Raw genomic sequence first — 27,646 nt, 5'->3', positions numbered from 1 at the left:
GAGGTACTGTGGGTAGGAGACGGCCGTCGATCGAGGCGCCATTTTGTGAGGCAGCCGTACCCTGTTGGAGATTCTGGGGCACAAAACCGCTACTTCTGCCACTTCTGTCTCTCCTGGGGGTAAGTGCGGCAGCCTCCCGTAACGATTAGCGGTTCTTGCTTTTGAGGCAAGCCTCGTGCAGCCTCCCTGACAGCCGCAGGCGACAGCCGATCAGCCCCAGCCGTATCTCTGGTAGTTACCCGAAGCATTGGAGGGCCGCGCCCCTCCTCGCCGTCTGCGTTGTCAGCTCTTAGAGGGCGTCCTACCGCTCAGCGTGAGGCCCACTTTTTTCGGTCTCTTGACTGTACCCCTGCCGGAACGTATTTCCAACTTCCCAACGCAACTGAACGTGGAAGTGTCGCCTGTCCCTTGGGTACTCCTCGGGGGCGTCCGGCAGTTTTTAGCCGCCATCGCCCCGCAGCTGCACCTGAATCCGCCCTCTCCGGGAGGTTCGGTGAAGGCTGATCTGTGGGCTGGGAGCCTCTTGGGGTTCGGGAGGGGCATGTGCAGGCAGAAAGGGAAAGACGGACGCCGGAGTGGGTCGCTCAGGCTGTGGCGCCGCCATCTCGGCTGCAACACCCCACGGAGGTGGGTCCAGGCAGGCACTGCCGGGGGGACAAGGGACGGCATCTGAGATTCTGCCCAGGGCCTTATTTCTCCCAGGTGGTTCTCTTCCATTTATTTATTCAGCAGATGTTCGTTGAGCGCCTGCTCTGGAACAGGCGCCAGGGACGACTGTAACTAGTTTCTCAGACCTCGCACTCATCGAACGCGGTCTGTGTGATGTATTATCACCGCCGGGGCGCTGCGGGGCCTAGCTAGTCGCCTCAAGGGCTTGTGGTGGTTATTGTTACTGAAGAATTAAGTCGTGTCGAGGTTTGCTCTTGTCTGACTGAAATAGCTTTGGATCAGCCGTTGCGTTATAAATGTAGTAGATTTCAGTCAGCACAGCATCCTGGCCTCTAAAATGTTTAAAATTTTCATCAAAAATTTTGAATTTCATGCTGCTCCTTGTATTAATAAAGACACCCTGATTAATGTTTTAACCGTCAGCTACCCCATTGGAGTTGCTTTGATTAGAACCCAGGGAGCTGATTGCATCTCTGCCTTTTTTGCTTCGTAATCCTAAAGTAGAAGAGGAGCTTTTTGCCTGTATCCTCTTATGAGTTTGTTATCGAATAGAAAATCTAATATTTTAAAGTATGTTTTATCTTCCTGCTATGCTCATTTCAATAAAACCTTAGTGTGATTTTAATACTGACGGTGAACCCCACTTCCCCCCCACCACTTCCCTGCCCCCACCTTGGATAATCACTGTTAATAGTTTGATGAAATTCCAACCTTAGTAGTGTCCTAGCTTATGGAATGATGGCCTTAAGTGATCTCTCACATTTTTAGCGACCAACCTCTCTTGTTTCCTAGAAAAAACAAAATTTGAACCTTTTGGAGCAGCTTGCTACATCTTCAGTAGGACAATGGGTTCAGACAAACGGTAAGTTACTAGGGTACATGTTTTTGTTCAAAATATTTTGTTGAAGGAACTGAACTATTAAAATTGTTTGCTTATCAAACAAATATTTTTAAGTGTCTGTTTTGTGCCAGGCATTGCTGTTAGCACCTTCATAAGCCTTGCTTTCACAAGCAGGTGGTTTACTGAGAGAATTGAAGTACTGTGTGAACTCGGTCTTATAAGAGAAGTCGAGGGTGCTGCTAGAACACATAGAAAGCATGTGTTTTCCTGGAGACATCTAGGAAAGCTTCCTGGAGAAAGTATTCTCTAAAGTGAAGCCTGAGGATAAGTAAGAGTTAGCAAAGGAGGGCAGGGTGAAGTGGTTCACTGAGAGTTCCCAGTGTGGAAAACAGCCTATATGGAAGCCAGGAGATCATAGTCTACCACTTTACATGGTACCCGGCTGTTGCAAGCAATCAGTGAATGCCAGTTCTTGTTATTTTCTGCTCCATAGCAAGATGATCCAGATTTATAGAAGTTCTGGACCATGGGTTACATGAAAAATAAATGAGTTGAAAAATTGCTAAAGAATTAGTAGAAAATTAAGATGAAAGCATTTGACTGCTCTGTCATCTAGGGATTCTCCCACTCAGACCATTTGATTTAGATACAATACCTTTACTTACTCATTCCTCTTCAGTACTGATGCTGGTCCCAGTGGTAGATCAAATCAAATTAATGGCCCAGAGAGACTCAGGAAAAGTTCTTGTCATGTTATATTATTGTTTTAATGCTGTTAGCAGTCTGTGGTTCCAAATAACTTACTAAATTAATATTTACCCTTTTAGGGTTTCTAATCCCCATAGTTCATATCATGAAGTAATCCTAGATTACTTGTTCCGTTGGTTTCTTTTTATTTATATACCCTAAATGAGGCCCTTCTAAGCCTTTCCTTTGTCTTATCCTTACATAGTAGTTTTATGAACCTTATAAAAGAACTAGATCTGTGGTCAAATGGGTTTAAGCCTCTTATTACTAGATTTTCCTGTGAGACTTAATGCTGCCCAGTAACCAGAAATAAACCAGATGTTCTAGGAAATAATGTTCTCTGATGGTGCTAGGTATGTCCAACAAATGAACTTAGTTAACTAAGTTAAGGAAAAAAAACTAATTTAATTCATCCAGGTTGTTGGTCCATTTCCCAGTAGTGTGATACCCTGGAGAGTGGATGAGTCAGAACATACTCTCCTTTGAAATTGGGTGAAATGCTAAAAATTGCTTTCTTCCTATTTTTGATCACTAAAAACTGAATCAGGGAAGAAGGGGGTGATGTGTGTGTAGACTACAAGCTTGGGAATACACAGGATACACTTGGACACCCTGACCTTTTAAAAAAAAAAATTACACCCAGTCATTTTGATACACATATTTTCCAATTTAGCATGATTTCCTGAAAGTTATCTTTGCCTTTAAGGGATGTAGATGTTTTCCTAGTGATTGTCTTTATCAACTGGATATTTTAAACCATTTTGATATCTTATAAACTGATCTGTAAGAGTGTGTGTTTTCAGTCATGTTTTGTAAAGGTATAAAGTGTGATTTACTTCAGAGTAAATGAAAATTATTTTTCCTGGCAGAGTGAGTAGAACAGAGCGTAGTGGAAGGTACGGTTCCATCATAGACAGGGATGACCGGGATGAGCGTGAATCCAGAAGCAGGCGGAGGGACTCAGATTACAAAAGATCTAGTGATGATCGGAGGGGCGACAGATACGACGACTACCGAGACTATGATAGCCCAGAGGTAAGTGGTCAGCAGTTGGAATGAAATAGTTAGATTATGAATTACATGCACAAAGCCTTTAAGATTCTGGAAATGAAATAAGTATACCAAGTGTAGAACTTTCTCTTGAGTATTAAATTCAAACTCTGTTATTCTGAAATCTATTGAGATGACTCTAACCCTCAAAGACAACTGAGCCTCTGATAATAGAAATACTGGCCAGGATTTACGTGGGGCTCACCATGCACCAAGGCACTCTTTTGAGCACTTGACTTACATGAATTCGTGTAGGTCTCACTACAACTTATGGTACATGTCTTCCCATTTTAAAGATGAGGCTATTGGAGCATAATATACCAATACAGCACTGTGCCTCAGATGCTACTTTTAAAAGTTGTGGTTTCAGTCAGCATAGTGTTTTCCTCATTGTTTCCATATGTAAATGTAGCTTTGTTTAGAAATAATTGTGCTACCCATATAATTTTGCAGGTTTTTTTTCATACATACAATCTTCATATTGTAACAGGTAATGTGGTATTTCACTGCGTGTTAGTGTACTTACTGTACAGTGAGTTGTTAAACCATTCTTCCTGAACTAATGGTTATGCCCCCCCCCCCCATTTTAGAAACACTACAATGAACATCCATTATAGAGTTCCAATATCCTCTCTGTTCTTAAAGATAAATTCCTAGGAGTAGAGGGCCTGGATCAAAGAGTATAATAAACCCAGTGTGATTTTAATTGTAATTTTATTTATTATAAATCAGAGAGAACGCGAAAGAAGGAACAGTGACCGATCCGAAGATGGCTACCATTCAGATGGTGACTATGGCGAGCATGACTACAGGCATGACATCAGTGATGAGAGGGAGAGCAAGACCATCATGCTGCGCGGCCTTCCCATCACCATCACAGAGAGCGATGTAAGGGGAGATAGCAGTTACAATGAGCAGTCCAGTAGGCACAGCTGATTTGGAGCTTCTGCGATTTTTTTGTGCCACTGTTTTATCTCAAGCTAACATCTCAGCTAGTGAAGTTTATTTCTCTCTTTAGGAAGGAGTTCTTTCAAATTCGTTCAGAAGTTAAGTACCATTTATATTTAGGCTTTGAAGCTCAATGTAGAGGAGGTCTTCTTCCTTCAGGAGCCCTTAGAACGTAGTCAGTACACTTTTATTGAATTGGTTACTTATTCAGTGAGGATGTATTAGCAAAACATTTTCTTCATGATCTGAGCACCTTTGATTTGATGAAAATTACACTATCCATTTGAGACCTGAGAACCCTGTCAAAAAGGAAGGCACTTCCCTGACTCCCCACTCCTCGGACTCGCCAACAAGGGCCTTGGTATACTGGGCACTACCTGATTTCTACTGGCATCTTTGGCCCTTACCCATTCCTTCTAGCGACATCCACCATCTGCCTTCCCTTGCAAACCCTTCAAATACGTTCATTGTTCTACCAGTGTGCCTTTTTCTGCTTGAAGTCTCCATTATGTGAAGCCTTCCCTGATCTACTAGGCAGATTGGTACTGGAAGAGGGCCTGTTGAAGGAGGTTCTGCAGAATGTCTCTGGGGGACAAATAAAGAAAAAGGGGGTTGCCTGTCTGACTCAGTTGGTAGAGCATACTACTCTTGATCTTGGGATTGTGAGTTCAAGCCCCACGTTGGGAGTAGGGATTGTTACTTAAAGTTTACTTATTTATTTTGAGAGAGAGAGAACATAACCAGGGGAGGGGCAGAGAGAATCCCAAGCAGACTGTACTGTCAGCTTCTTGGAGCATGATTTAGGGCTGGAACTCATGATGCTGAGATCATGACATAAGCTGAAACCAAGAATTGGACTCTTAGCCAACTGAGCCACCCAGGTGGCCCGGAATAGAGATTTAAAAAAAATTTTTTTTTGATGTTTATTTTTGAGACAGAGACAAAGAGAGACAGAGTGTGAGCTGGAGAGGGGCAGAGAGGGAGACAGAGTCTGAAGCAGGCTCCAGGCTCCAAGCTGTCAGCACAGAGCCCAGTGTGAGGCTCGAACCCATGAACTGTGAGATCACGACCTGAGCTGAAGTCAGACATTTAACCAACTGCGCCACCCAGGCGCGCGCCCCCCCTTCTTTTTTAATGTCTCTGGAGGTTTAAAGGAGGTTTTACTAGTGGAGGGTAAAGAAGGGCTCCAGGGAGATCTTAGTTGAACAGATTCTTGAAGGATAGAAATGTTTTGGGTCTGGTGGAGAACTAGGGGAAAGGTGTAATAGATTGTATTTCCAGGCAGTAGGGTGACATAAGCACACCTGGGAATAGAAAGATTCTTAATCTAGTCAAGGCCTTGAACCAGGTTGATTTGGCTAAGGTTAAAGGCTTTTGGCAGTGGAGAGGGAGGTGGCAAGGTGCTGTTGAGGCCAGGTGCTGGAATCGTTAAAAGCCCAGCTAAGCATAAAGTTACTGGGACACCTAGGTGGCTCAGTCAGTGTAAACACTAGAGCATCTGACTTTTTTTTTTTTTTTTTTTTAATGTTTTATTTATTTCTGAGAGAGAGAGAGTGCGTGAGGAGGGGAGGGTCAGAGAGAGAGGGAGACACAACCCAAAACAGGCTCCAGGCTCTGAGCTGGCTGTCAGCACAGAGCCCAACGCGGGGCTTGAACCCTTGAACCGCGAGATAATGACCTGAGCTGAAGTCGGACACTTAACCGACTAAGCCACCCAGGCGCCCCTGGAGCATCTGACTCTTGATGTCAGCTCAGGTCATGATCCCAGTGTCATGGGATCGAGCCCCATGTTGGGCTCCATGCTGAGCATGGAGCCTGCTTGAGTCTCTCTCTTTCTCCCTCTGTCCCTCTCCCCCACTTGCACATGCATGATTGCACATGAGCGTACTCTCTCTCAAATAAAATTTGAAAAACTAAAAAACAAAACTAAGGGCTTTGCCTGGTAGCAAAAGCTGTGCAAGTTAGAATGTTGGAGGAAAGAATGGTAGTGAGTAGACAGGGAAGGCAGAGCTGAGGACAGGTAGGGGCAGCAGTGGGCGTATAGAGTAAGAGATGCAGGAAATCCTGCAGGAGTCAATTTTGGAAAGTTTGCTTGTTAAGCAGTTTGTTCCCTTGAATAGTCTGCTGAGCTGTGATCCTGGGAGTCTGCAGAGGAAGTGAGTAGCTTGGGGAAGCAGTGCTCTAGCTGACTTCTGGGGACCTTCCTGCTGGCAGTGAAACAAGATTGTAATGCTTTTGTATTTCAGGCTTCTTCAGAGAAAATTAGAATTGCCTACCATAAGAAGGCTGGTTTTCAAAGTAGAATTTCTCAGGTCCCCAAATTATGCAGTAGTAGCAGATTCACTTGTTGAGATTTTTAAAATATTTTAAAATTATACTATTTAATCTCCTGGACTTCAGTTTATCATTTTCATTATTGATTGTCTTTTTAGTTTAGCCCTCCCTCCCACTGGCTGACAAACTCCTACAGTAACTATCTTTAGTTACTATGTTACTATGTGTTACTATTATCAATACTTTTATAGTAACTATAGTTATTCTGATGACTAACTTTTTAGTTACTATGTTACTAAGCATGGATCTGAGTCACATGCTGGGTTTTGGCTCTATGTAGAACTTCTACTCTGTGGAAAAAATAGACATAGTTGATTCTCTTTATTCGGGGTTGTTATGGTCAGTTTATAAAGTCACTGTGAATAGAATACTGAATCATCACTCCTAGAGAAAATACAAAGTTAGGTTCCTCTGAGCCTCTGGTCACAACATTTTCATCAACAGATCAATACATAACCTTGTTTTAGGTGCATTTGGGTTTAGATATACCTTATTTAATATATATTGTTGATTCATAAACCTTGAACTCATATCCAGCAACACTTACAACTTGTGCCTGAATGAGGCTTATGTTACATATTTTTTCTTTTTTTTTTTTTTTTTTTGTTACATATTTTTTCTATAAGGGACATCACAGCCTTGCGTTTAGTAACAGTAGACAGAACTTCAGTAGTATATTTGGAGAGCCATTTTGTTTATTTATCTTTAATTTTTTAATTTTAGAACACAAATAGGGGAGATGGGCAAAGGGAGAGACAAAATTTTAAGCAGGCGCCACTCTCAGCTCAGAACCCAACGCAGAGCTTGACCCCATGACCCTGAGATCATGACCTGAGCCAAAATCAAAAGTTGATGCTCAACTAACTGAGTCACCCAAGCACCCTGGGAGAGCCATTTTAGATCGTGAAATCACCAGGGTGCCTGGCTGGCTTTGTTGGGAGAACATGCCACTCTTAATCTCCGGAGTTGTGAGTTTAAGCCCCATGTTGGGCATACAGATTACTTAAAAGCAAAACAAAACAACTACATAGATCTGTAGATGGTGAAATCAACAAAAAGTACGAAAATGTAACATACTTGGCACTAAATAGATTGTGAAAAAGACATTTACTTACGTTAAGAAAGCTGAAACAAGGCAGACCATCGCCCTAGCCTGGGACACGTGCATCAAGTGACTCAAATCTTACCTTCCCCTGCATATGTCCACAGATGAATTGGAAGTGCCAAAAGTATTGATTTGGAGTTATAAACTTTAGTGAATGTGCAAATATGGAATGCACAAATAATAAGGATCGACAGTGTATAATCCCATTGCCTTTGCAGTTAATTGTAGAAAGTTGGAGACTTTGTTTCATAAATTTGGCCCTGATTTTTCTTTTTTCCTAGGAGTATTGCTACCTGGCATGATTGATAAAGAGATTAGTGCATTTCATTGCCCTTTGTAGTATGGGCTTGGTCTAACATCAATAACAAACCTTCCAGCCAAAATTCATTCTTCTAAGACCAATTATTACTTACCTATTTGTATTTTATTTTTCTTTTAATGTTTTATTTTTGAGAAAGAGAGAGAGAGAATTTGAGCAGGGGAGGGGTACAGACAGAATCCAAAGCAGGCTCCGGGCTCTGAGCTGTCAGCACAGAGCCCGACACGGAGCTCAAACTCACAAACCGTGAGATCATGACCTGAGCTGAAAAGTCAGATGTTCAACCGACTGAGCCACTCAGGCGCCCCCAAAATATTGTTTATTTTGATTTATTAGGAGCCTAGGAACGTTATGAGCTTTATTAGTTTTCACCACTAATGTAAATAGAAGAAAATTATTTTTCATATTGTGCAAAATGTGTATGAGAGAGTTTCTTGTGTTTTGGGTATTGATTCTTGATCATATACTTCAGAGGACAATAGCATATCCTTTTCCCCTTCTAAATTTCATTTTCTTGTCCTTTAAACAAAGGACAGCAAAGTGAGACTTAAAAGAGAAGTTTGCAGGACAGCATGCCATGGGCAAGACTGTTTATCATAACATAAATACTTGTATCTGAGGGAAGTTCCCAGGCAACATATAAAGAATGACTTTGAAGCATACATTTCATTTGTATGAGAAGCGTTCCCTTTTTTATTCTGTTTTTAGGATAATTGCATTTTGATGATAGAAGTTAAAAACTTGACTGATTAAAGCAGTTGATGCAGTTCCTGGTCCTTGAATTTTTTTTGGTGTGGAATAGTTTGTGGCTGAAGCTTTAACTATAAACATGTAAAACTCTGCAGATTCGAGAAATGATGGAGTCCTTTGAAGGCCCTCAGCCTGCGGATGTGAGGCTGATGAAGAGGAAAACAGGTGAGAGCTTGCATAGTTCCAGCGGTTCTGGCTCTCCTCTTCCCCATTCCCACCTCAGCCCCTAAAGACCATCCTGATTCCCCCAGTCTTCAAGCACATGAATTCAGAATGAAAGGTTTGCCATGGCTAAGGAATGTGACTCTTTGAAAACGATATTAGAGAGCACCTGAGGACCTTTTTAAAAACTTTGTTTTTAAGGGCTTTTTTTTTCCTTCGGTAAGTAGTGATTTATAAACTCCTTGTTTGACTGTTTGTAGTCGGTTGCATGGTTACTTTTTAAGCGTGGAATCAAATCGAGTGGCATTTAGTTCAGGCGGCTTGGTTCCTTGCCATGGCAAAGTATCAAGAAGATCCCCAAGTCAAGTCACATTTGTAAAGCTGCTTCCCAATTGGCTTTGTCACGCAGTGTTGAAGCAGTGGGAGAGAGATTCACCTGTTATAAAGGAACTGACTAACACGAGTATCCCGTCTATATCTGAATGCTGTCTCTAGGTGTAAGCCGTGGTTTCGCCTTCGTGGAGTTTTATCACTTGCAAGATGCTACCAGCTGGATGGAAGCCAATCAGGTTGCTTCACTCACCAAGTCTAGATATTCATGAAAATGGAACAAGTCTGTACAATTTAAAAACAAAAAACAAAAAAAAAGGTTGAAGGAGTGGTTTGTTCCAAAGGAGTGATTTTTTTTTTTAAAGAAAAGCTTTGTATATATTAAAATTGATACTAGAATAAATACAGCAGCAAGGACTGCATTGCAGAGTTTGTTCTGCCTTTAAACATGGCTGCCTGGCAGGGCTTTGTTAATCACTGAATACCTGCCTGATGATTACCAAAACATCTTAATGTTCTCTTTTCCCCTGTTGATTATGTTCCTATTCATTATGTCTGTTGAGAGTAATCTTAAAATGCCCAACTCTCGATTTGACAGTGAAGAGGATATAGTAGAAGTCTGCTACTGGCATTTTATAAGTAATTCCTTATTTCTGCTTGGAGACTACAAGCCTCTTGGAGGCATAGCTTCATATGGGTCTTCAGGACTATTTAAGGACCTCATGGAATTTATGAACAATAAGTCTAATGAGATTAGCCTGGGAGCTAGTGTCCTGCTGCTGTCTAATCTAGTTAAACTGGCATTAACATTCTAATCTCCCTGAGAATGCCTTTTAAAGTCCGTTCAAAGCAAATCATTGATGGTTCTTTGATGTAGCGTTAACTGAAGTGTTCCACAGTTTGTCAAGAAAACGGTCAGTACTTGGCACTTCAGTAACATTTTTTGCCAGAACTCCAAAGCACAGTATTGAATGCCTTAACCAAATGCATTCTCGGAAGTTTGCTTAACTCATTATGTTGCTTTTCTGCAGCATTTTATTTGTCACCCATAAGTAAGAGTTATATTCTTTAGTATAACAAGACTCACTAATGAGGGTATCATTTTGATTTATTTGTTAGATTTTTAAGCCTCTCATTTTCTGAACCCAGAGGTGACAGCCTCTTATAAAAGTGAAGCTTCATTCATTTCATACCATGGACACCATCCTAGTAAATACAGAATATAAACACAAGCTTCATGTGAGTCTGCTTTCTTGATGTTACAGCATCTTTTGATGCAGTGGAGGTATCAGAATGACTTGCCTGGGAGTTTTAAACTCCAAAGAAATTAAAGCCCACAAAACATTTTAAAAGTCTTCACAATTTTAATGTATACAAAGCTAAGTTACTGTGTAATATTTTATTACAGCTCAAATTCACTCCAGAAATAAAAGGCTAATAGGATTAGGGACTCAGTGATAGTTTGGAGTCTCCCCCAGCACACACCCCTCCTACTGGGATGATCTGTTGACATATCTCCCAGCTTCATTTTTGTTTCTGTACAACACAGTGAGTGGATGGCCCTTCAGCTCTTTCCTTCTTGGCCAGACATGCAGTCTTGCCTTTAGATATTGCAGAGACAACATTCACAGCATGTCTTAACTCTTCCAGGATTTGCAAGAACCAAATTGCTCAACAGTATGTATATTTAGAGGGGTTAGACTCCTTTAAAAAATCTGGATATCTAACCTCCTACTAAATCTGTTCTGATAGTGTCAAAACATCCTACACCCTCCCCCTCTTGCCCCTCCATAAAAAGCAAAAGAAAAGATGCTCCTGTTAAATGAAGGCTCTTTGGGGGCAGGTGCTGGATATACTCTTGGCTAGACTGATTGAGCTTGGAGTTTTGACCTTCAAAGTTGATTCCCTTTTAGTCACATGGTTGACTTGAAGGTTAAGGTGGTGTATGCATTTATAAACTCTTCCGACCCCCCTGAAGAAACTTCATTGGCCTCCTGGTTACTCATCTTGAAGAGAGTACCATGTATTTCAGTGAAAAACACATCCATCGCCTAGGACATGACATGGTTTCAGTTGGCAGGAAGAAATCTCATTTAGCTGTTTTAGAGTGGATGGCATTCAGAATAGGCCCTCCTAAGAAAAAGTTGTAACCAGATTCCCTTTAAAAATGAGTTCCCCTCCCCTCGTCCCCCAGAGGACACATGCTGAAGCAGGAGTTTGGGGAAAGGGGAAATAGAAAGGCTTTTACTTTACTTAAGGACGGGGGACTGGGGGAGAAGTGAAGCGAAGCCCAAGGACACCATGCTGAGGCTAAAGTAGGAGGCAATCTCAGAACTGGGAGAGTTGTGTCTTCTGCTTTTTGAAATAGACTGTCACTCTCAGGCAGCCTGGCAATGCTGAATGTTAGGACTTCTGTCTCTGCTGGAGACACGGCCTGGTGCATGTCAGCGGTTAGAGTTTGGCAGCTTTCTCAGCACTCCCTGACTCCGTTTACCTTTACTCCGCATCCCATTCTCTTACTGCCTATCTGAAGGATTGGATGGGCAGAGTATAGGTGGCGGTGGTTGGTCCTCCCCGTATGTTGTCCATTTAATTCCAGAGCACTGATTTTTCCGAAGTGTGCTCTGCCCTGGGAAAATGGACACATGTTTCTCACAATGGGAATAACTAATTACTTCTTTTTTTACAGAAAAAGCTGGTGATTCAAGGAAAGCACATTGCGATGCACTATAGCAATCCCAGGCCTAAGTTTGAAGATTGGCTTTGTAACAAGGTAAGCATATGTTCTTCCCAAATAGGCCAGGCTCCTTTGAGTTTTGTTTTCTCTTTGTCTGTCTGAACAAGGAAACTAGAAAGTGTACAATCGCCACCTTTTATCAGAGGGACATTTTCCTGGTTTGTGACTTTTCTTTTTGTACTAGAATCCCTAGAACGCTAGAGATTTTATTAAGATCCAGGTTCTGGGATGCTTCAGTGGCTCAGTCAGTTAAGCCTCTGGCTTCAGCTCAGGTCGCGATCTCAAAGTTCACGAGTTTGAGCCCCACATTGGCCTCTGTGCTGACAGCTCAGATTCTGTGTCTCCCTCTCTCTGCCCCTCCCCTGCTCACACTGTCTCTGTCTCTGTCTCTCTCTCTCTCTCAAAAATATTAAAAAAAAAAGAAAAGACCTTGGTTCTGGGTTGCCTGGGTGGCTCAGTTGGTTGAGCGTCTGGCTCTTGATTTTAGCCCAGGTCATGGTCTCACAGTTCATGGGGTCAAGCCCCACATTGGCTCTGAGCTGACAGCATGGAGCCTGCTTGGAATTCTCTCTCTCCACCTCTCTCTACACCTTCTCTACTCATGCTCACTTGCTCTGACTTCAAAATAAGTAAATAAACATTTTGGAAAAAGAAAGATCATGTTCTAAGCCCAGTGTTCAATTAAGATTTTAGGTTTGTTCCACTTTACTATTTCTTGATCTTTTTAGAACTCTCAACTTGTGGCACAGTCTCTTAATTATTTAACAAAATCCTTCTGACCCTGCTCAAGTTATGTAAGATCCGTTATGGTCCTATTAGGGCACCCGGCTGTCTCATTCGGTAGAGCATGCACCTCAGGGTTGTAAGTTCAAGCCCCACATCAGGCATAGAGTTTACTTAAAAAAATAATAAAAGTAATTAAAAGAAATTCAAAAACAAAAATAGTGTAGTCCTGTCAGCATTGCACCATTTTGAGGTTGCCATTCTGAGAGTACTCCCCAGATGGTTTGTTCTTTATGTGTCCTGTTTCCAGAAGGGGTCTTGACCATATTCCATTCACATTGTGCTTGTGTGTATAGAGGTGTCCATATGGAGAGTGTGCTTTTGATAGAAGAACAGATTTCACCACTGCTTGTTGTAGGGTTTTTGGGAGAACTTAAACTTTCCCCTAACTTGATAAAAAGGGAATTCTACTTCAGATTATGTCAAGATTTGTTTCTCTTGTTAGAATTCACATAGTGAAACATTTTACATTTTAAATATTTAGGTGAATGCCCCTGTGTCTTGTTTGCATGTTATTACTCTCTGCTCTTTTATTTGATTATTGGGACTTATTCATAGCCCTGTAGCCCTAACCCACCTCGTTACTAGTAAGCCTGGCCTACTATGAGAAATAATTACAGAGAAAACTTTTTTTCTTCCAGTGCTGCCTTAACAATTTCAGGAAAAGACTAAAATGCTTCCGATGTGGAGCGGACAAGTTTGGTAAGCCCAAACTCAGCTATTTGGAATATGCATTTAAAAACCTGACTAATTAGGGGTCACCTGAGTGGCTTAGTTGGTTGAGTGTCCAGCTCTTGTTTTTGGCTCAGGTCATGATCTCATAGTTCATGGGTTTGAGCCCCAAGTTGGGTTCCATGCTGGTAGCGCACCCCTGCATGCTTGCTCTCTCTCAAACATAAACTTAAAAAAACAAACAACCTGATTAATTAGGTTGTCTGCAAACCTGAGTAAAAGTATAGATTGTAAAGCATTCCAATGAGTAATTCAAGTATTTTCTGTAAACTTGGCTTACCTTATGTTAGGTAGATGCTTCTGATGGTTGTGGGTGTAGAACCTTTATTTTCCAAAATTAAGCCTGCTCACCTGGTTTATATTCTGCATCTGCTATTCTTTAGTACTGAGGTAATGTCAATCCTCCCCTGGCCCAATTTTTGCATTCCACATGTATCATGTCAAAATTAATAATGTTTTAGTATAGTCACAGATGTTTAAAAAAAATGGCTGCAAAAAAAAAAAAAAAAAATGGCTGCTACATTTACTTAAATTTAAAACTTCAGGGTTTGAATGTATTTCTTTACTAAAAATACACTGGTTTATTATTTGTTTTCAGTAACTGAGTCCCCCTGCCTTCTTCCCTTCTTGTAGACTCTGAACAGGAAGTGCCCCCTGGAACCACAGAATCTGTTCAGTCTGTGGATTACTACTGTGACAGTAAGTTCTAGTATGCTCTTTTGGCCCTTATGGTAGTAGTTGACCTCAGTTGGGAGTTTTTGTGCTATACTTTTTTAATGAACAACATTAGCTTCAGTTAGTCTTATGAAAGATTGGTCTTTAGAATCTTCTCTATGTCAAAGTGCAAGACATACTAGGAACCTCCCAAAATGGATTTATGTATTTGTAGTTGAGCCTGCCTTCCAAAGCATTGGTGGTGGGAATGTATATAAATGTTATTTGTCTCTTTTTCCCCAGCAATCATACTTAGAAACATAGCCCCGCACACTGTGGTGGATTCCATCATGACAGCACTGTCTCCCTACGCATCCTTAGCTGTCAATAACATTCGCCTCATAAAGGATAAACAGACCCAGCAGAACAGAGGATTCGCATTTGTGCAGCTGTCTTCTGCAATGGTGAGCTCACTGAATCTTTTCTTTTAAAAAGAAACTGGGCTTGGAGCGCCTGGGTGGCTTAGTCGGTTAGGCAGCCAACACTGAGCGTGGAGCCTGCTCGAGATTCTGTTTCTCCCGCTGTACCTCTCACCTGCTCATGTTCTCTCTCTCTCTCTCTCTCTCTAAAATAAAATAAATTCTGGGGCACCTGGGTGGCTCAGTGGGTAAGCCTCCGACTGTTGATTTCGGCTCAGGTCATGATCTTATGGTTTATGGGTTGGAGCCCTGCATTGGGCTCTGTGCTAACAGCATGCAGCCTGCTTGGGATTCTCTCTCTTCTTCTCTCTCTCTCTCTGCCCTTTCTTCCTCACTCAGTTGCTCACTCTGTCTCTCAAAAATAAACATTAAAATTTTTTTTTAAGTAAATAAATTTTAAAAACTGGGCTTTGGGAGACAAATGTGGTCATATAATTGTAGTACTCTGTAAGGCTCCTGGAGCCCAGAGTTTAAGACTGCATAATGATAGTTACTGTAGTGCTAAATTAGAGGACCAGTTACTTTGATAAGTGGTAAAAATAATGCATACACCTATGAATAATTGGTAGAACTGAAGTTTTGAGCCATACTTTTTAGAACAATTTATTAGCGTTTACTCCTTTTTTTTTTTTTAATGTTTTATTTATTTTTGAGAGAGCGGTAGAGACAGCGAGAGCAGGGGAGGGTCAGAGAGCGAGGGAGACACAGAATTAGAAGCAGGCTCCAGGCTTTGAGCTGTCAGCACAGAGCCTGACACAAGGCTTGAACCCACGAACCATGAGATCATGACCTGTGCTGAAGTCGGATGCTCAACCGACTTCACCCAGGCGCCCCAGCATTTACTCCTTTAATAACATGGAATGCTTTCATGTGCTGGAGGAGAGAGAGCTGTATTTTTTCCTTGACGTTTCATGTGCACAAACAATTAGGAGTTACTGTTCTTTTTTAATAGAAAGCTATATTTTTTTTTAATGGGGTGGGTGGTAGGGAGAGATTTTTAATTATAGGACAAAACGGTCTTAACATTCTCCTTCAGGATGCCTCTCAGCTTCTTCAGATATTGCAGAGTCTCCATCCTCCTTTGAAAATTGACGGCAAAACTATTGGGGTTGATTTTGCGAAAAGTGCCAGAAAGTGAGTAGCTTCAGTGTCCTTATTTCAAACTGCTGTACTTGCACACTTGCCCAGGGATGCTTTGCTGACTGTACCCTAAGCCCATGTTCTTCTCGTTGAGACACGATCCTCCCTGGTTGCCAAGTCAGGAGGGAGTCCGTTTTCTTTCTTCTCTTAAAGCATACTCTTTTCTGGCCTGAGGAACCAGTTGCTGGAAAACTACAAAGCAGGACAAAGGCAGACATGGCAGATGGGTTGAGAATATGTGCTATGCAAACAGCTTTAAGATAGTGCAAACCCATCTGGAAATAATCTTTTCCTTCCAGAATAGCATGCTACTAGCTGTATAGAGAGCTTTGGTCTAGAGATGTAAGTGTCCCATTTGTAGTGTCATTACTCGTCCAGCAGCTACCTAACTAGATGGCAGGATACAGAGTAAAACGGTGACCCTACAGAGACATTTGCCCACTGAGGAATTGGCCTATGGAGACCCCTTCCTGCTCTGAAATAAGGCCTTGCTAGCACTTGAGAGCTCCCAACAAAGGCTAGAGTGAATTTCTGTTTCCTTGACATTCGGGGGGCACACATTGGGAGCATACTGAGGATGGAATCACATGATTGGATTTTTGTGGTTTCAGAGACTTGGTCCTCCCAGATGGTAACCGGGTCAGCGCCTTCTCTGTGGCTAGTACAGCCATTGCTGCAGCTCAGTGGTCATCCACCCAGGTAAGATGAAGCATATTTTTTGTCAAAGTAGTGTGTTGGTGGTGCCCAAATTCATAGAAGTAGTGCCTTAGAAGCTCTCTAAGGACGGTTTTAAGGAATACTTCTTGTGTTCTTTCCTTGATGTCTACTAAGCTTGCCTGTGTGTTCTCTTTTGACATGCTGTAGTCTCAGAGTGGTGAAGGAGGCAATGTTGACTACAGTTACCTGCAGCCAGGCCAAGATGGCTATGCCCAGTATGCTCAGGTAGGTAGATCTGACCAATATCCAACTTCTCTCCAGAGCAGACTACCTGAGAATAGCAGCTTTTAACAGTGGGCTTTTCTTCAGTACTCACAGGATTACCAGCAGTTTTATCAGCAACAGACTGGAGCATTGGAATCTGATGCGTCATCTGCATCAGGTAGTAAACTTCATCTCTGTTTTACCTTTTGTTTAAGTAGCTGTGGTTGAAGAGATAGAACTAGATGTTCTTGGTGCTTGGATGGCTCAGTTGGTTAAGCGTTGATTTCCCGGTCATTAGATTGAGCCCTGTGTTGGACTCTGTGCTGTTAGCGTAGAGCCTGCTTGGGATTCTCTCTCTCTGTCCCTCCCCTGTGTGGGCATGCTCGCTCGCTCTCGCTCTCTCTCTCTCTCTCAAAACAAATAAATTAAAAAAACAAAACAAAATATATGTTCTAACTAGATCCCAAGCCAAGAGTCCATTTCCCTGCAAGGTGGGGGCCGGGGGGAGTGCACATTCAGCATTGTCTCCATGTGCCTAAGGTTCTGGGGAAGATTAGGACTACTTGATGTTTGTTGAGAGTGGATAGTAACCTCTTTAGAGACCCATGTTGTGAGGAGTATTCATTCTTGGAATTCAGCTTTGTATCTCTCCTCTCTTTGTTGTTTGGAATCATGGGTGCCCACATAGATTCAAATGAGCAGATTGGGTATGGCCCTAGAGTCTGGTGACTAGAAATCAATCACAAGGATCATTATAAGAAGCCTTTGCTTTCCTTTTTGTTGTAGACTTATAAAAGCCTTACGGTTAAATCTTTTCTCAACCCGAGACCAGATACAGATTCTTCTCTTCCTTTTTCTTAGTTGTCATACAGAATATTTAACTTTGTGACATGGTAGGATTATAAAAATGAAAATGTCTTAGGTTCCAGGATGTTTAGTAGGATTTAGATTATTAAGAACTGACATATCAGGGCACCTGGGTGGCTCAGTTGGTTGAGCATTGGACTCTTCATTTTGGCTCAGGTCATAATCCCAGGGTCTTGGGATCAAGCCCTACATCAGGCTCCTTGCTGAGCGTGGAATCTGCTTAAGATTCTTTCTCCCTTTGTGCCTGCTCCCCGCTTAAGCACACGCACATACATTCTCACTTGCTGTCTCTAAAAATTAAAAAAATAGGGGCGCCTGGGTGGCTCAGTCAGTTAAGTGACCGACTTTGGCTCAGGTCGTAATCTCATGGTTCATGGGTTTGAGCCCCACCTCAGGCTCTCTGCTGACAACTCAGAGCCTGGAGCCTGCTTTGGATTCTGTGTTTCTCTCTCTCTCTCTCTCTCTCTCTCTCTCTCAATCTATATATATAGATATATGGATAATATATAGAGATATCTATCTAGAAATGGAGATTATCTATCTGTAGATGGATCTCTCTATATATATCTATAGATCTCTCTCTATATATCTATATATCTATCTGTATATATATCTATGTCTATCTCTATCTCTTTCACTGCCCCTTCCTCTGTCCCTTCGCCACTCATGCTCTGTCTGTATCTCTCCAAAAAAATAATAATAACAAAAATTCAAAATAAAAATAAAATGAACTGACCTCAAAAAGACAGAAGGCTAGTTTTGGGTATTAACAGATAAAGATGTTGGCTTGGAGTTCAGTGCCTTGGCCCTTCCTAACCCTCGTATATCATTTGTCATCAGGCACAGCAGTGACCACCACCTCAGCGGCTGTAGTGTCCCAGAGTCCCCAGCTGTATAATCAGACCTCCAATCCGCCTGGCTCTCCGGTAATCCTGTCGTCCTAAATACAGAACTGGTGACTGTTGGGGAAACTTTGTTTTGCTGTACAAGTATTATCCTTTCCTGCTGTTTGAGCTAGGATTGAATAATACACAGACATTCCAACCTTACTTCTCTCTGTCTGGTAGAATTAGGTAATGAAATAATTTGGGGTATGTATTTAAAACATAGGATTCCAAACAAGGTGTATTTATATATTTTCTGCATGCTTCGACTTGACCTTTAGGAAGAAAGTTGTCAGCATGTGTTTTGTTCAAGGATTGCCTTAGATCATTGCTACAGTGTGTCTGTCAGGGGAGCCCTTCCTCCTGGATGATTGCAGTGATTTAGTTCTCTTAAGAGGCTTTACAGTTGAAATTATATTGAAGCTGCTGTTCTTTCCAGACTGAGGAAGCACAGCCTAGCACTAGCACAAGTACACAGGCCCCAGCCGCTTCCCCCACTGGTGTAGTTCCTGGTACCAAATATGGTAAGCCAAACCTCATGGGGCTATTGACAGTTGGAAGGTCCTAGTTGTTGTCTGTGTCTAGTAAGAGTTTCTCTCCCTTTGTGGGTGTCAGAGGGACACTTGGGGATGTGAGAGAAGATGACCATTAAGACCTGCTGCATCTCCGTGGCTTAGAATTTGAAGTAAAGCCAGTTTCTTTATCTGGAATGACCGTATGCTGGATTTTGTTTTTGCAGCAGTGCCTGACACATCCACTTACCAGTATGATGAATCTTCAGGATATTATTATGATCCGACAACAGGACTGTACTATGACCCCAATTCACAGGTAAATACACTTTTCCTCCTCAGCGTCACTAAAAATAACTTTGTTTCACTTAGTCCATCTGTTAGACATGAAATAAAATACTTCCTATAAAGGAACAAATGACCCAGATTAGTTTTAAGTTCTTCAGAACCACCAAGATGTAATTCCTATTTTAGAATTTTAATTTTTAAAGGTTAAAAAAATGTTTTGAGTTACAACGTACATACAGAAAAGTACACAGGAGGGGTGCCTGGGTGTCTCTGTCAGTTTAGCATCCAGTTCTTGATTTCAGCTCATGATTTCATGGTTCATGAGTTCAAGCCCCATATTGGGCTCTATGCTGACAGTGCAGAGCCTACTTGGGGATTCTCTCTCTATCTCTCTCTCTCTCTCTCTCTTCCTCTCCCTCTCCCTCTCTCCCCCCCCTCTGCCCCTCCCCAACTCACATGCACAGTCTCTCTTTTTCCTTCCCTCTCACTCAAAAATAAACTTCAAAAAATATAAAAGAAAAATATACAGAGCTGAAGTGTACATTTCTTTGAATGTTTATATGTATACACATTCATATACCTATCAGCACAGAGAGGAAAGAACATTCCTGGCACTCTGAAAGTTCCCTTATGCCCCTTGTTGGTCAGTACCCACCCCCTTCAGTAACCACTAGTCTGACTTGACTTCTAGTACCATGGATTATTTTGTCCAGTTATTATAGGGGGCTGTTAGTCATTATGTAAAGACCTAGATCGAAGTTTTAAATTGTAGTTTGTCTTTCTGTGTATTTTTTTTAGTTGAGATGAAATTCACATGACATAAAATTCACTTTTTTTTTTTAAGATTTTATTTTTGCATAGGGGCACCTAGGTGGCTCAGTCAGTAAGCATCCGACTTTGGCTCGTGTCATAATCTCGCAGTTTGAGTTTGAGTCCCGCATTGGGCTCTGTGCTGACAGCTCAGAGCCTGGAGCCTGCTTAGGATTCTGTGTCTCCCTCTCTCTGCCTCTCCCCCACTTGCACTCTATCTCTCGAAAATAAATAAGCATTAAAAAATAGTAAAAAAAAGATTTTATTTTTGCATAAACAGAGTGTGGGGCTTGAGTTCACAACCCTGAGATCAAGAGTCACATGCTCAGGCACCTGGATGGCTCAGTCGGTTAGGCCTCCAACTTTGGCTCAGGTCATGATCTCCCAGCTTGTGGGTTCGAGCCCCTGGTCAAGCTCTATGCTGATAGCTCGGAGCCTGGAGCCTGCTTCAGATTCTGTGTCTCCCTCTCTCTCTGCCCCTCCCCGAGACGCGCGCGCGCGCGCTCTCTTTCTCTCTCTCAAAAATAAACATTAAAAAAAAAGTCACATGCTCTACTGACTGAGCTGGCCGAACACCCTTAAAATTCACCCATTTTAACCCATTTAGAATGTATAATTTGAATATAGTAGCAATGTTGTGCTACCATCACCACTAACTCCAAAACATTTTTTAAATTTATTTTTAGTTATCTTTATACCCAACATGGGCCATAAACTTACAACCTTGAGATTAGGAGTTCCACGCTGCTACCAACTGAGCCAGGCACCCCTTAAAGTTTATTTATTTATTTATTTTAGTAATCCAAAATATTTTCATCGCCCTATAAAGAAACCATGTACCCATTAGCAGTCACTTCTTTTTCCCTCCTTACCCCAGTGACCACTATTTGCTTTCTGTCTCTATAAATTTGCCTTAGAAGAGGCATTTCATATAAATGAAGGCTGATAACATATGACCTCTTGGTGTCCAGCCTCTTTTACTTAACATCCTGATATATTCTTGAGGGTAGAAATTAGCAGATCTGTGGGGTGATGTTTTATTTTTGGTAGTGGTAGATTATTTTAAAGAGGTAAGGCAACTTTAACACTCCATAAATAAACAATTACTTATGACCAGGGGCTGTATATAAATAGGAAAATAAATGCTTTTAATAGGTACTTGGTATTGAGAGCTTGTGGTTTCTGAGAAAGAGGTGTGAAGCTGTGAGGGACCTGCCTAAGCAAGCCAAGCCTTGCATGGTTCTTCCGCTCCTCTTGCTTGTGAAGTCTGACCAGTATCCAGGCAATTCTTAGTGGCCATGTTTTTGTTGTGGATTCTACGTCTGACCCATACCACCTTCCCCAGAAGAGACCTAACAGTTGTCTCTCATGGGTACTTGCTGAGCAATTAGAGCAAATAACTAAAGAATAAAGAAATGGAGAGATGGGTGCTACGTATCTGCCATTGCAGTTCTTCGTACATACATCAGATCTGGTCTTCCAGGCTCCTGACCTGGCTTTTTAAAACCCTGTGTTTGGTTGCCTGGGTTTCCAAAAAGTTTTGATGATTGAACCTAGTGATGAGCTGTTAACTGGTTGTCATGTAGGATGTGTGATTAAAAGCTCCTTCTGAACAAGGGGAGTCTGGCTGGCTCATTCACTATACCATGTGACTCTTGATATCAGGATTGTGAGTTTGAGCTTCACATTGGGTGTAGAGATTACTTAAAAAATAAAATCTTTAAAAAAAAAAGCTCCTGCTGAACCACCTGTTTTGGTCTCCTGGTTTGTATAAATATAAACAGTCTAGGGAAAGGAGTGAGACAAACTTTATAAAATTTGTATGTTTTGGTTTTTTTGACAAAATAATTTTTCATGCCTATATGATAAAATAATCCCTTAGTGATTTGACGAAAGAGAAAGTCTGCATTAATTGTGCTTTGTTTCTAGTACTACTACAATTCCTTGACCCAGCAGTACCTTTACTGGGATGGAGAAAAAGAGACGTATGTGCCAGCCGCGGAGTCCACCTCTCACCAGCAGACGGGCCTACCTCCTGCAAAAGAAGGGAAAGAAAAGAAGGAGAAACCCAAGAGCAAAACAGCCCAGCAGGTGAAACCATGACCCAGCCAGGGGACTTTGAGTTCTCTCTGGGGTATTGGGCTTTTTTTTTTTTTTTTTTTAATTGTGGCCTCTCAGATTTATTTAGATATTTTTTTTTTAATGTTTATTTATTTTGAGACAGAGAGAGACAGAGAGAGACAGAGCTTGAGGTGGGGAGGGGCAGAGAGAGAGAGGGAGACACAGAATCCGAAGCAGGCTCCAGACTGTCAGCACAGAGCCCAACACAGCGCTCAAACCCATGAACCGTGAGATCATGACCTGAGCCAAAGTCGTACGCTTAACCGACTGAGCCCGGCGCCCCAGCTGTATTTAGATTCTTAAAAAGCTGGGCCACACATTTAATTTACATTAAGTTCATAAAACATTTTGTAATTTTTTAGTATTACCATAGTTGTCTGTTAGTTGCCTGTATACATACTTAGAGGGAAGTATATCCTAAAAGACTCCCAGGCTTTCAAGCAGCATTCATTAATGATTTTGTTTATTGGGGCACCTGGGTGGCTTAGTCGGTTGAGCGTCCGACTTTCGCTTCGGTCATGATCTCACGGTTCGTGGGTTCGAGCCCCGCGTCGGGCTCTGTGCTGACTGCCAGCTCAGAGCCTGGAGCCTGTTTCAGAGTCTGTGTCTCCCTCTCTCTCTGACCCTCGCCTGCTCACGCTGTCTCTCTCTGTCCTAGAAATAAATAAAAACATTAAAAAGTTAAAACAATGATTTTGTTTATATGCGATAGCATGTCATGATATTTGTAGGTAGAAGTAAAGGTAAAGGGGGTTTTGTTCCAGAGTATCTGATTGAGGTGAGATCCTTAATGGCTTCTTACTGTGGCACAGAAGATGACTGTTGTCTAAACTCCTATATCTAAATGTTTGGGTTTTTTTTCCCACGGTTGTTTGGCATTAGATCGCTAAAGACATGGAACGCTGGGCAAAGAGTTTAAACAAGCAGAAAGAAAATTTTAAAAATAGTTTTCAACCTGTTAATTCCTTGAGGGAAGAAGAGAGAAGAGAGTCTGCTGCAGCAGATGCTGGCTTCGCTCTCTTTGAGAAAAAGGTAACAGTAGCAGGAATGGCCATACTTTGTCATGGGAACTTAAGTAAAACTTGAAGCTTACGACTGGTTTCTCTGTTTCCCAGGGAGCCTTAGCTGAAAGACAGCAGCTCATTCCAGAATTGGTGCGAAATGGAGACGAGGAGAATCCCCTCAAAGTAAGGAAGGACCACCAGTGTGTTAAGGCCATTTTTGTGGTTTGTGTCTCACTATGAATCTCAGCTTCATCTTGGCTAATGTGATTCCTACTTAAAACTGGATGTGGTCACTGTCGGTGGGTATATAGAAAAGCTTCTGCACATAGAATCCATGTCTAGAGCTTTGTTTTCTGGGTTAGAGCTGGAGAGATGGAGCAGTGAATGAAGTCAAATTCCTAAGTTCAGTTGAGTTTTACTGCATTTGTAAATAGAGGGATTTAACGGTTTGGAAAGAGAAAATTAAGACAATAAAACGTGTTTTACTTGATAGATACTGGTCTGGGTGGGCCATTACTCTGATCTGTCATTTTTGGGGTTTTCGTCTGTGGTGAGTAGTTTTGAAAACAGCCATCCAGGAACTTTTCCTGGGCCCCAAGGGATTTACTACCAGGAGGCTATCAGGCCCAGAGCTTGAGGACCTGACTTTTGTATACAGCTGGATAAAATGCAATTCACTGTTAAAGTATGGCATGGGGCAGTGGGAGTTCTCATACTTCTTGGATTACACATTGCTTTATCCAGATACATAGTCATCACTGCTTCCTACTGTACATTTCCAATGACCCGCCCTTTTGTCCCCAGAGGGGTCTGGTTGCTGCTTACAGTGGTGACAGTGACAATGAAGAGGAGTTGGTGGAGAGACTTGAGAGTGAGGAAGAAAAGCTGGCTGACTGGAAGAAGATGGCCTGCCTGCTTTGCCGGCGCCAGTTCCCCAACAGAGACGCCCTGGTCAGGCACCAGCAGCTCTCAGACCTTCACAAGGTGCCCATACTGCTCTGAGTGATCAGAGGCAGGGAGGGGAGTCAATACAGGTGCCCTGACATTGAGTGAATGCCTTTTAGAAGACTATTCTGACTATAGTCTGTTCCAGAACATAGAGTGCCAAAGAGCATGGCAGCTTGAAAGCCAAGCTCTGGTTTTCATGCCGTAGTGTATTGATTGGGCTTGGACTCTTAGAATGAATAGGGATTGATAATGTTATGATATTTCTAATTAGGATGGTCTGAATTCTTACTACGTTTGTCAAATCTCTTGTACAGCAAAACATGGATATCTACCGACGATCCAGGCTGAGCGAGCAGGAGCTGGAAGCCTTGGAGCTAAGGGAGAGAGAGGTGAATGAGGTTCACTGCCACTAGAAGTATCTTTTATTTGCTTTTAGCATTTATTTGTAGGACTTAATTCCAGGTCCCAGGGGCAAGGTAGGATTTCTCACACCACATGTCACCCAACCATTGTGGCTTGTGTCAGATTATAGATGCTTTGTGAGCTCTCTGCACCATCTCTTCATGAGGATGCACAGAAGCACATCCTCAAGACTGCTCACAAGTTCTGGATGCCAAATACTTGCTGGTGAAGTATACTGGATTTTAGTAAAGAGAAAGAGATAGTCTGGCTTGCAACGAGGGAGATATCAAATTAGGCCCAGGGGATATCAGGGCATAAGACAGTCGCAAGTGATACAGAAGGAAGCAGTGGGCAGGACAGGGTTTGGTGTGAAGGTAGCAAAAGCAGGTGGGGCCGGTAATGGACAGGCATTTGATGGTTCATGAGGCAGGTTGAAGGCCAGCCAGGCTTTAAATACAAATTGAAGGCCATGGTTAGAAATCAACCAGTGGGCAAGTTACGTGAAATTTTTCACTCCATAATAATTTTGTAGTTTGGGCTATCTGTAGTTCGGGCCTTTGCTTTTCTGTTCTTTTCCACTGTTTATGGTGCTATCTGTCCCTGGAGATGGGCCTGTCCCAAGTGGTAAGAGGAATGGCATTTCTGCCCTGCCCTTCCTCTAGGACTCTGGGAGGCTGTACCCATGACCCAGCAGGTCTGTTGAAGAGCTTGACAAGTGATAGCTAATGAAGTAAAATTCCTTGTTGGAGATGTAGCTGTGCCCCAAGTTCCACATACAGTTAATCCCTACAAACCTACCATTTTCTTTTTTTTTTTCTTATACATATTTTTTTTTAAGTTTCTTCATTTTGAGAGAGAGAGAGACAGGGTATGTGTGCATACGAGAAGGGGAGGGGCGGGGGAAAGAATCCCAAGCAGGCTCCACAGCTCTACAACGTCGGCACAGAGTGCGACGCCAAGTTGATCCCATAACCCATGGGATTATGACATGAGCCAAAATCAAGAGTCGGACACTCAACCAACTGAGCCACCCAGGCACCCCCAAACACGCCATTTTCGGTGGCTAAGTACAGTGAAGGAAACAAGGGTGTTTGGTATTTCAGACCACTCCAAAGAAGCCAAAATCCAGACTAGGGAAGTGTTTGAGGGTGTTAATCACGAAGTCTAGGTGCGTTAGATTGTTGCAGCTTCAACTCTGAATGTCTCTAGCACCATCTTTTCTCTCATGTAGATGAAATACCGAGATCGAGCCGCAGAAAGACGGGAGAAATACGGCATTCCAGAACCTCCAGAGCCCAAGCGCAAGAAGCAGTTTGATGCTGGCACTGTGTATGTGTTGTGCACCTTTTCCACTTCATTAGCAGGGTCTGTGGCTGTTTTAAGTAACTGTGTGTTTGCCACTGGCAGGAATTACGAGCAGCCCACCAAAGATGGTATTGACCACAGTAACATTGGCAACAAGATGCTGCAGGCCATGGGTTGGAGGGAAGGCTCAGGTTTGGGAAGAAAATGTCAAGGCATCACAGCTCCCATTGAGGTAAGCAGCGAGATTGGGCTTCAGTGGTTTGCAGGCTTACTCTGGTGAAGAGTTGAGGTTAAAGCACCCAAACAGGCTGGGACCTAGGGGCAGCTTTACTTTTACCACAAAGAGCCATCTCCTCAGGCAAGCACCACCACCCAGTGAGAGTCTGGTTTCCGGCTGCCTCCCTTTATTTCACTCTCCTTTTAAGATGTCATTTGGGAGGAATGGGTGTGGTACCCTACTTGATTTTTCTGGTGTTTTGGTATTTGGGGGTAAAAGCTGTTTTCTGAGATCTGTGTAGTTTTATCTCCTGTTAGAAACAATCCTTTACTTAACACTAACTCATCCAGGTAGCTTAGATTTTGTTAAAGATATACTGTGCTTTAATTTCTTAATCACCATGTAGGTGATCTTGGTTACGATTTAGTAGGATTTTTATCCATGGTAAGAAAGTTCTTTAGTTGCTCAGAGCTCAGATTGAGATATAATCTCAGGATCAGAAGTCCACCACCCACTGGCCTTCTAGACAAGAGCACCACCAGGGACTGTTCCTTCCCCGACCTAGCAGCTCAGCTTAGGTCAGACTCTTCTAGACCATGTTTGTCTTGTGCAAGCGAGTTCTCCTACCATTGGTGTGTCCTGCTACAATCTGCCCATGATTATAAGGCCTTCCTAGGCTTCAGTGGAGTGTTTTAGTGCCCTTGATAGGCACAGAAGTTTGCTGACCAGGCACTGGGGGATAGGGTTGAGGGATGTTTCTGTCTCTCTTCCTTAGTCTATTTTATTCCTTCAGTCCTTAACCCTATTCCTGGTCTCCAAAACTTCCTCTTTTCTGTCCCCAGTGGGTAGTCCTGTTTGGTTGGGAGTCAGCTAGATGAGCCGGGGTTGGCGCGGTCTATACCCTGCCTGCCAGCTACTGACGGAAATTCTGTTCCCCTAGGCTCAAGTCCGGCTAAAAGGAGCTGGCCTAGGAGCCAAAGGCAGTGCATATGGACTGTCAGGTGCAGATTCCTACAAAGATGCTGTCCGGAAGGCCATGTTTGCTCGGTTCACGGAGATGGAGTGAGGCTCAGAGAGAATGGGAGGGCGGGAAAGATGATGAGCTTCTCGGAGCACAAGGAGTGGTACATCTCCTGAATTCACTCTTAGCGCCTGTCTCTTTAAGGGCATGCCTTGTGCTGTTAATAGTTTTTAGGGCGAACCACTCCATTCTACAAGGTTCTCCCACTTAAAGGAGTTCCCCTTATATGGGCTGTCTGGCGAATGGCCTTCCTTCCTGCCAGAGGGCTTGTGAGCTGGCCAAGGGGACAGTGAGTCTTTTATACTTCAGTGTACATAGTGTAATGTAGTGTGTTTTACATGTGTAGCCCATGTCGTGGTCCATCAGCCCCTCTCATTGCTAGAGGGTGTTGAGATGCCCTAGGTGGTATGTGACACCAAAGCCGCCTCTGTCATTTGTTGTGCTGTCTTTTCTTGGCAAAAGCCTTGTGTATATTTGTATATTACACATTTGTACAGAATTTTGGAAGATTTTCAGTCTAGTTGCCAAATATGGCTCCTTTACAAAAGAAATACCTTGAAAAATGA

The 27,646-nt window shown here is 42.6% G+C and overlaps 1 protein-coding gene across 5 annotated transcripts; it reads left to right on the top strand.

The window, feature by feature from the left end:
• Positions 1–27,646, top strand: RBM5 (RNA binding motif protein 5). Of its 5 annotated transcripts, XM_039228058.1 has the most exons (25): positions 2–119; positions 1,462–1,531; positions 3,127–3,292; positions 4,040–4,195; positions 8,859–8,928; positions 9,421–9,494; positions 11,945–12,028; positions 13,417–13,477; positions 14,141–14,206; positions 14,465–14,625; positions 15,677–15,774; positions 16,392–16,479; positions 16,645–16,722; positions 16,807–16,879; positions 18,409–18,494; positions 18,892–18,976; positions 19,192–19,283; positions 21,992–22,153; positions 23,066–23,215; positions 23,299–23,370; positions 23,992–24,171; positions 24,450–24,524; positions 25,769–25,866; positions 25,945–26,074; positions 27,000–27,646. In XM_039228058.1, the coding sequence occupies exons 2-25, from the start codon at positions 1,515–1,517 to the stop codon at positions 27,123–27,125; spliced, it is 2,448 nt and encodes an 815-aa protein (XP_039083989.1). In that variant the 5' UTR covers positions 2–119; positions 1,462–1,514; the 3' UTR covers positions 27,126–27,646. The 5 variants fall into 5 exon arrangements, with proteins under 5 accessions (XP_039083986.1, XP_039083987.1, XP_039083989.1 ...); XM_039228055.1 differs by having other exon boundaries at positions 1–119; positions 25,769–26,074; XM_039228056.1 differs by having other exon boundaries at positions 1–123; positions 25,769–26,074.

The sequence above is a fragment of the Hyaena hyaena genome, unplaced genomic scaffold (genome assembly GCF_003009895.1).
Source record: "Hyaena hyaena isolate Hyena2069 unplaced genomic scaffold, ASM300989v1 scaffold_30, whole genome shotgun sequence".
Taxonomy (NCBI): domain Eukaryota; kingdom Metazoa; phylum Chordata; class Mammalia; order Carnivora; family Hyaenidae; genus Hyaena; species Hyaena hyaena.
This window is presented reverse-complemented; position numbering and strand designations above follow the sequence as displayed.

Bases quoted from the DNA above. Each gene is read 5' to 3' on its own strand.
- RBM5 (XM_039228055.1), top strand. The intron at 3,293-4,039 runs GTAAGTGGTCAG...ATTATAAATCAG, and splicing joins GAGACTATGATAGCCCAGAG to AGAGAACGCGAAAGAAGGAA. The intron at 16,480-16,644 runs GTAAGATGAAGC...GACATGCTGTAG, and splicing joins CTCAGTGGTCATCCACCCAG to TCTCAGAGTGGTGAAGGAGG.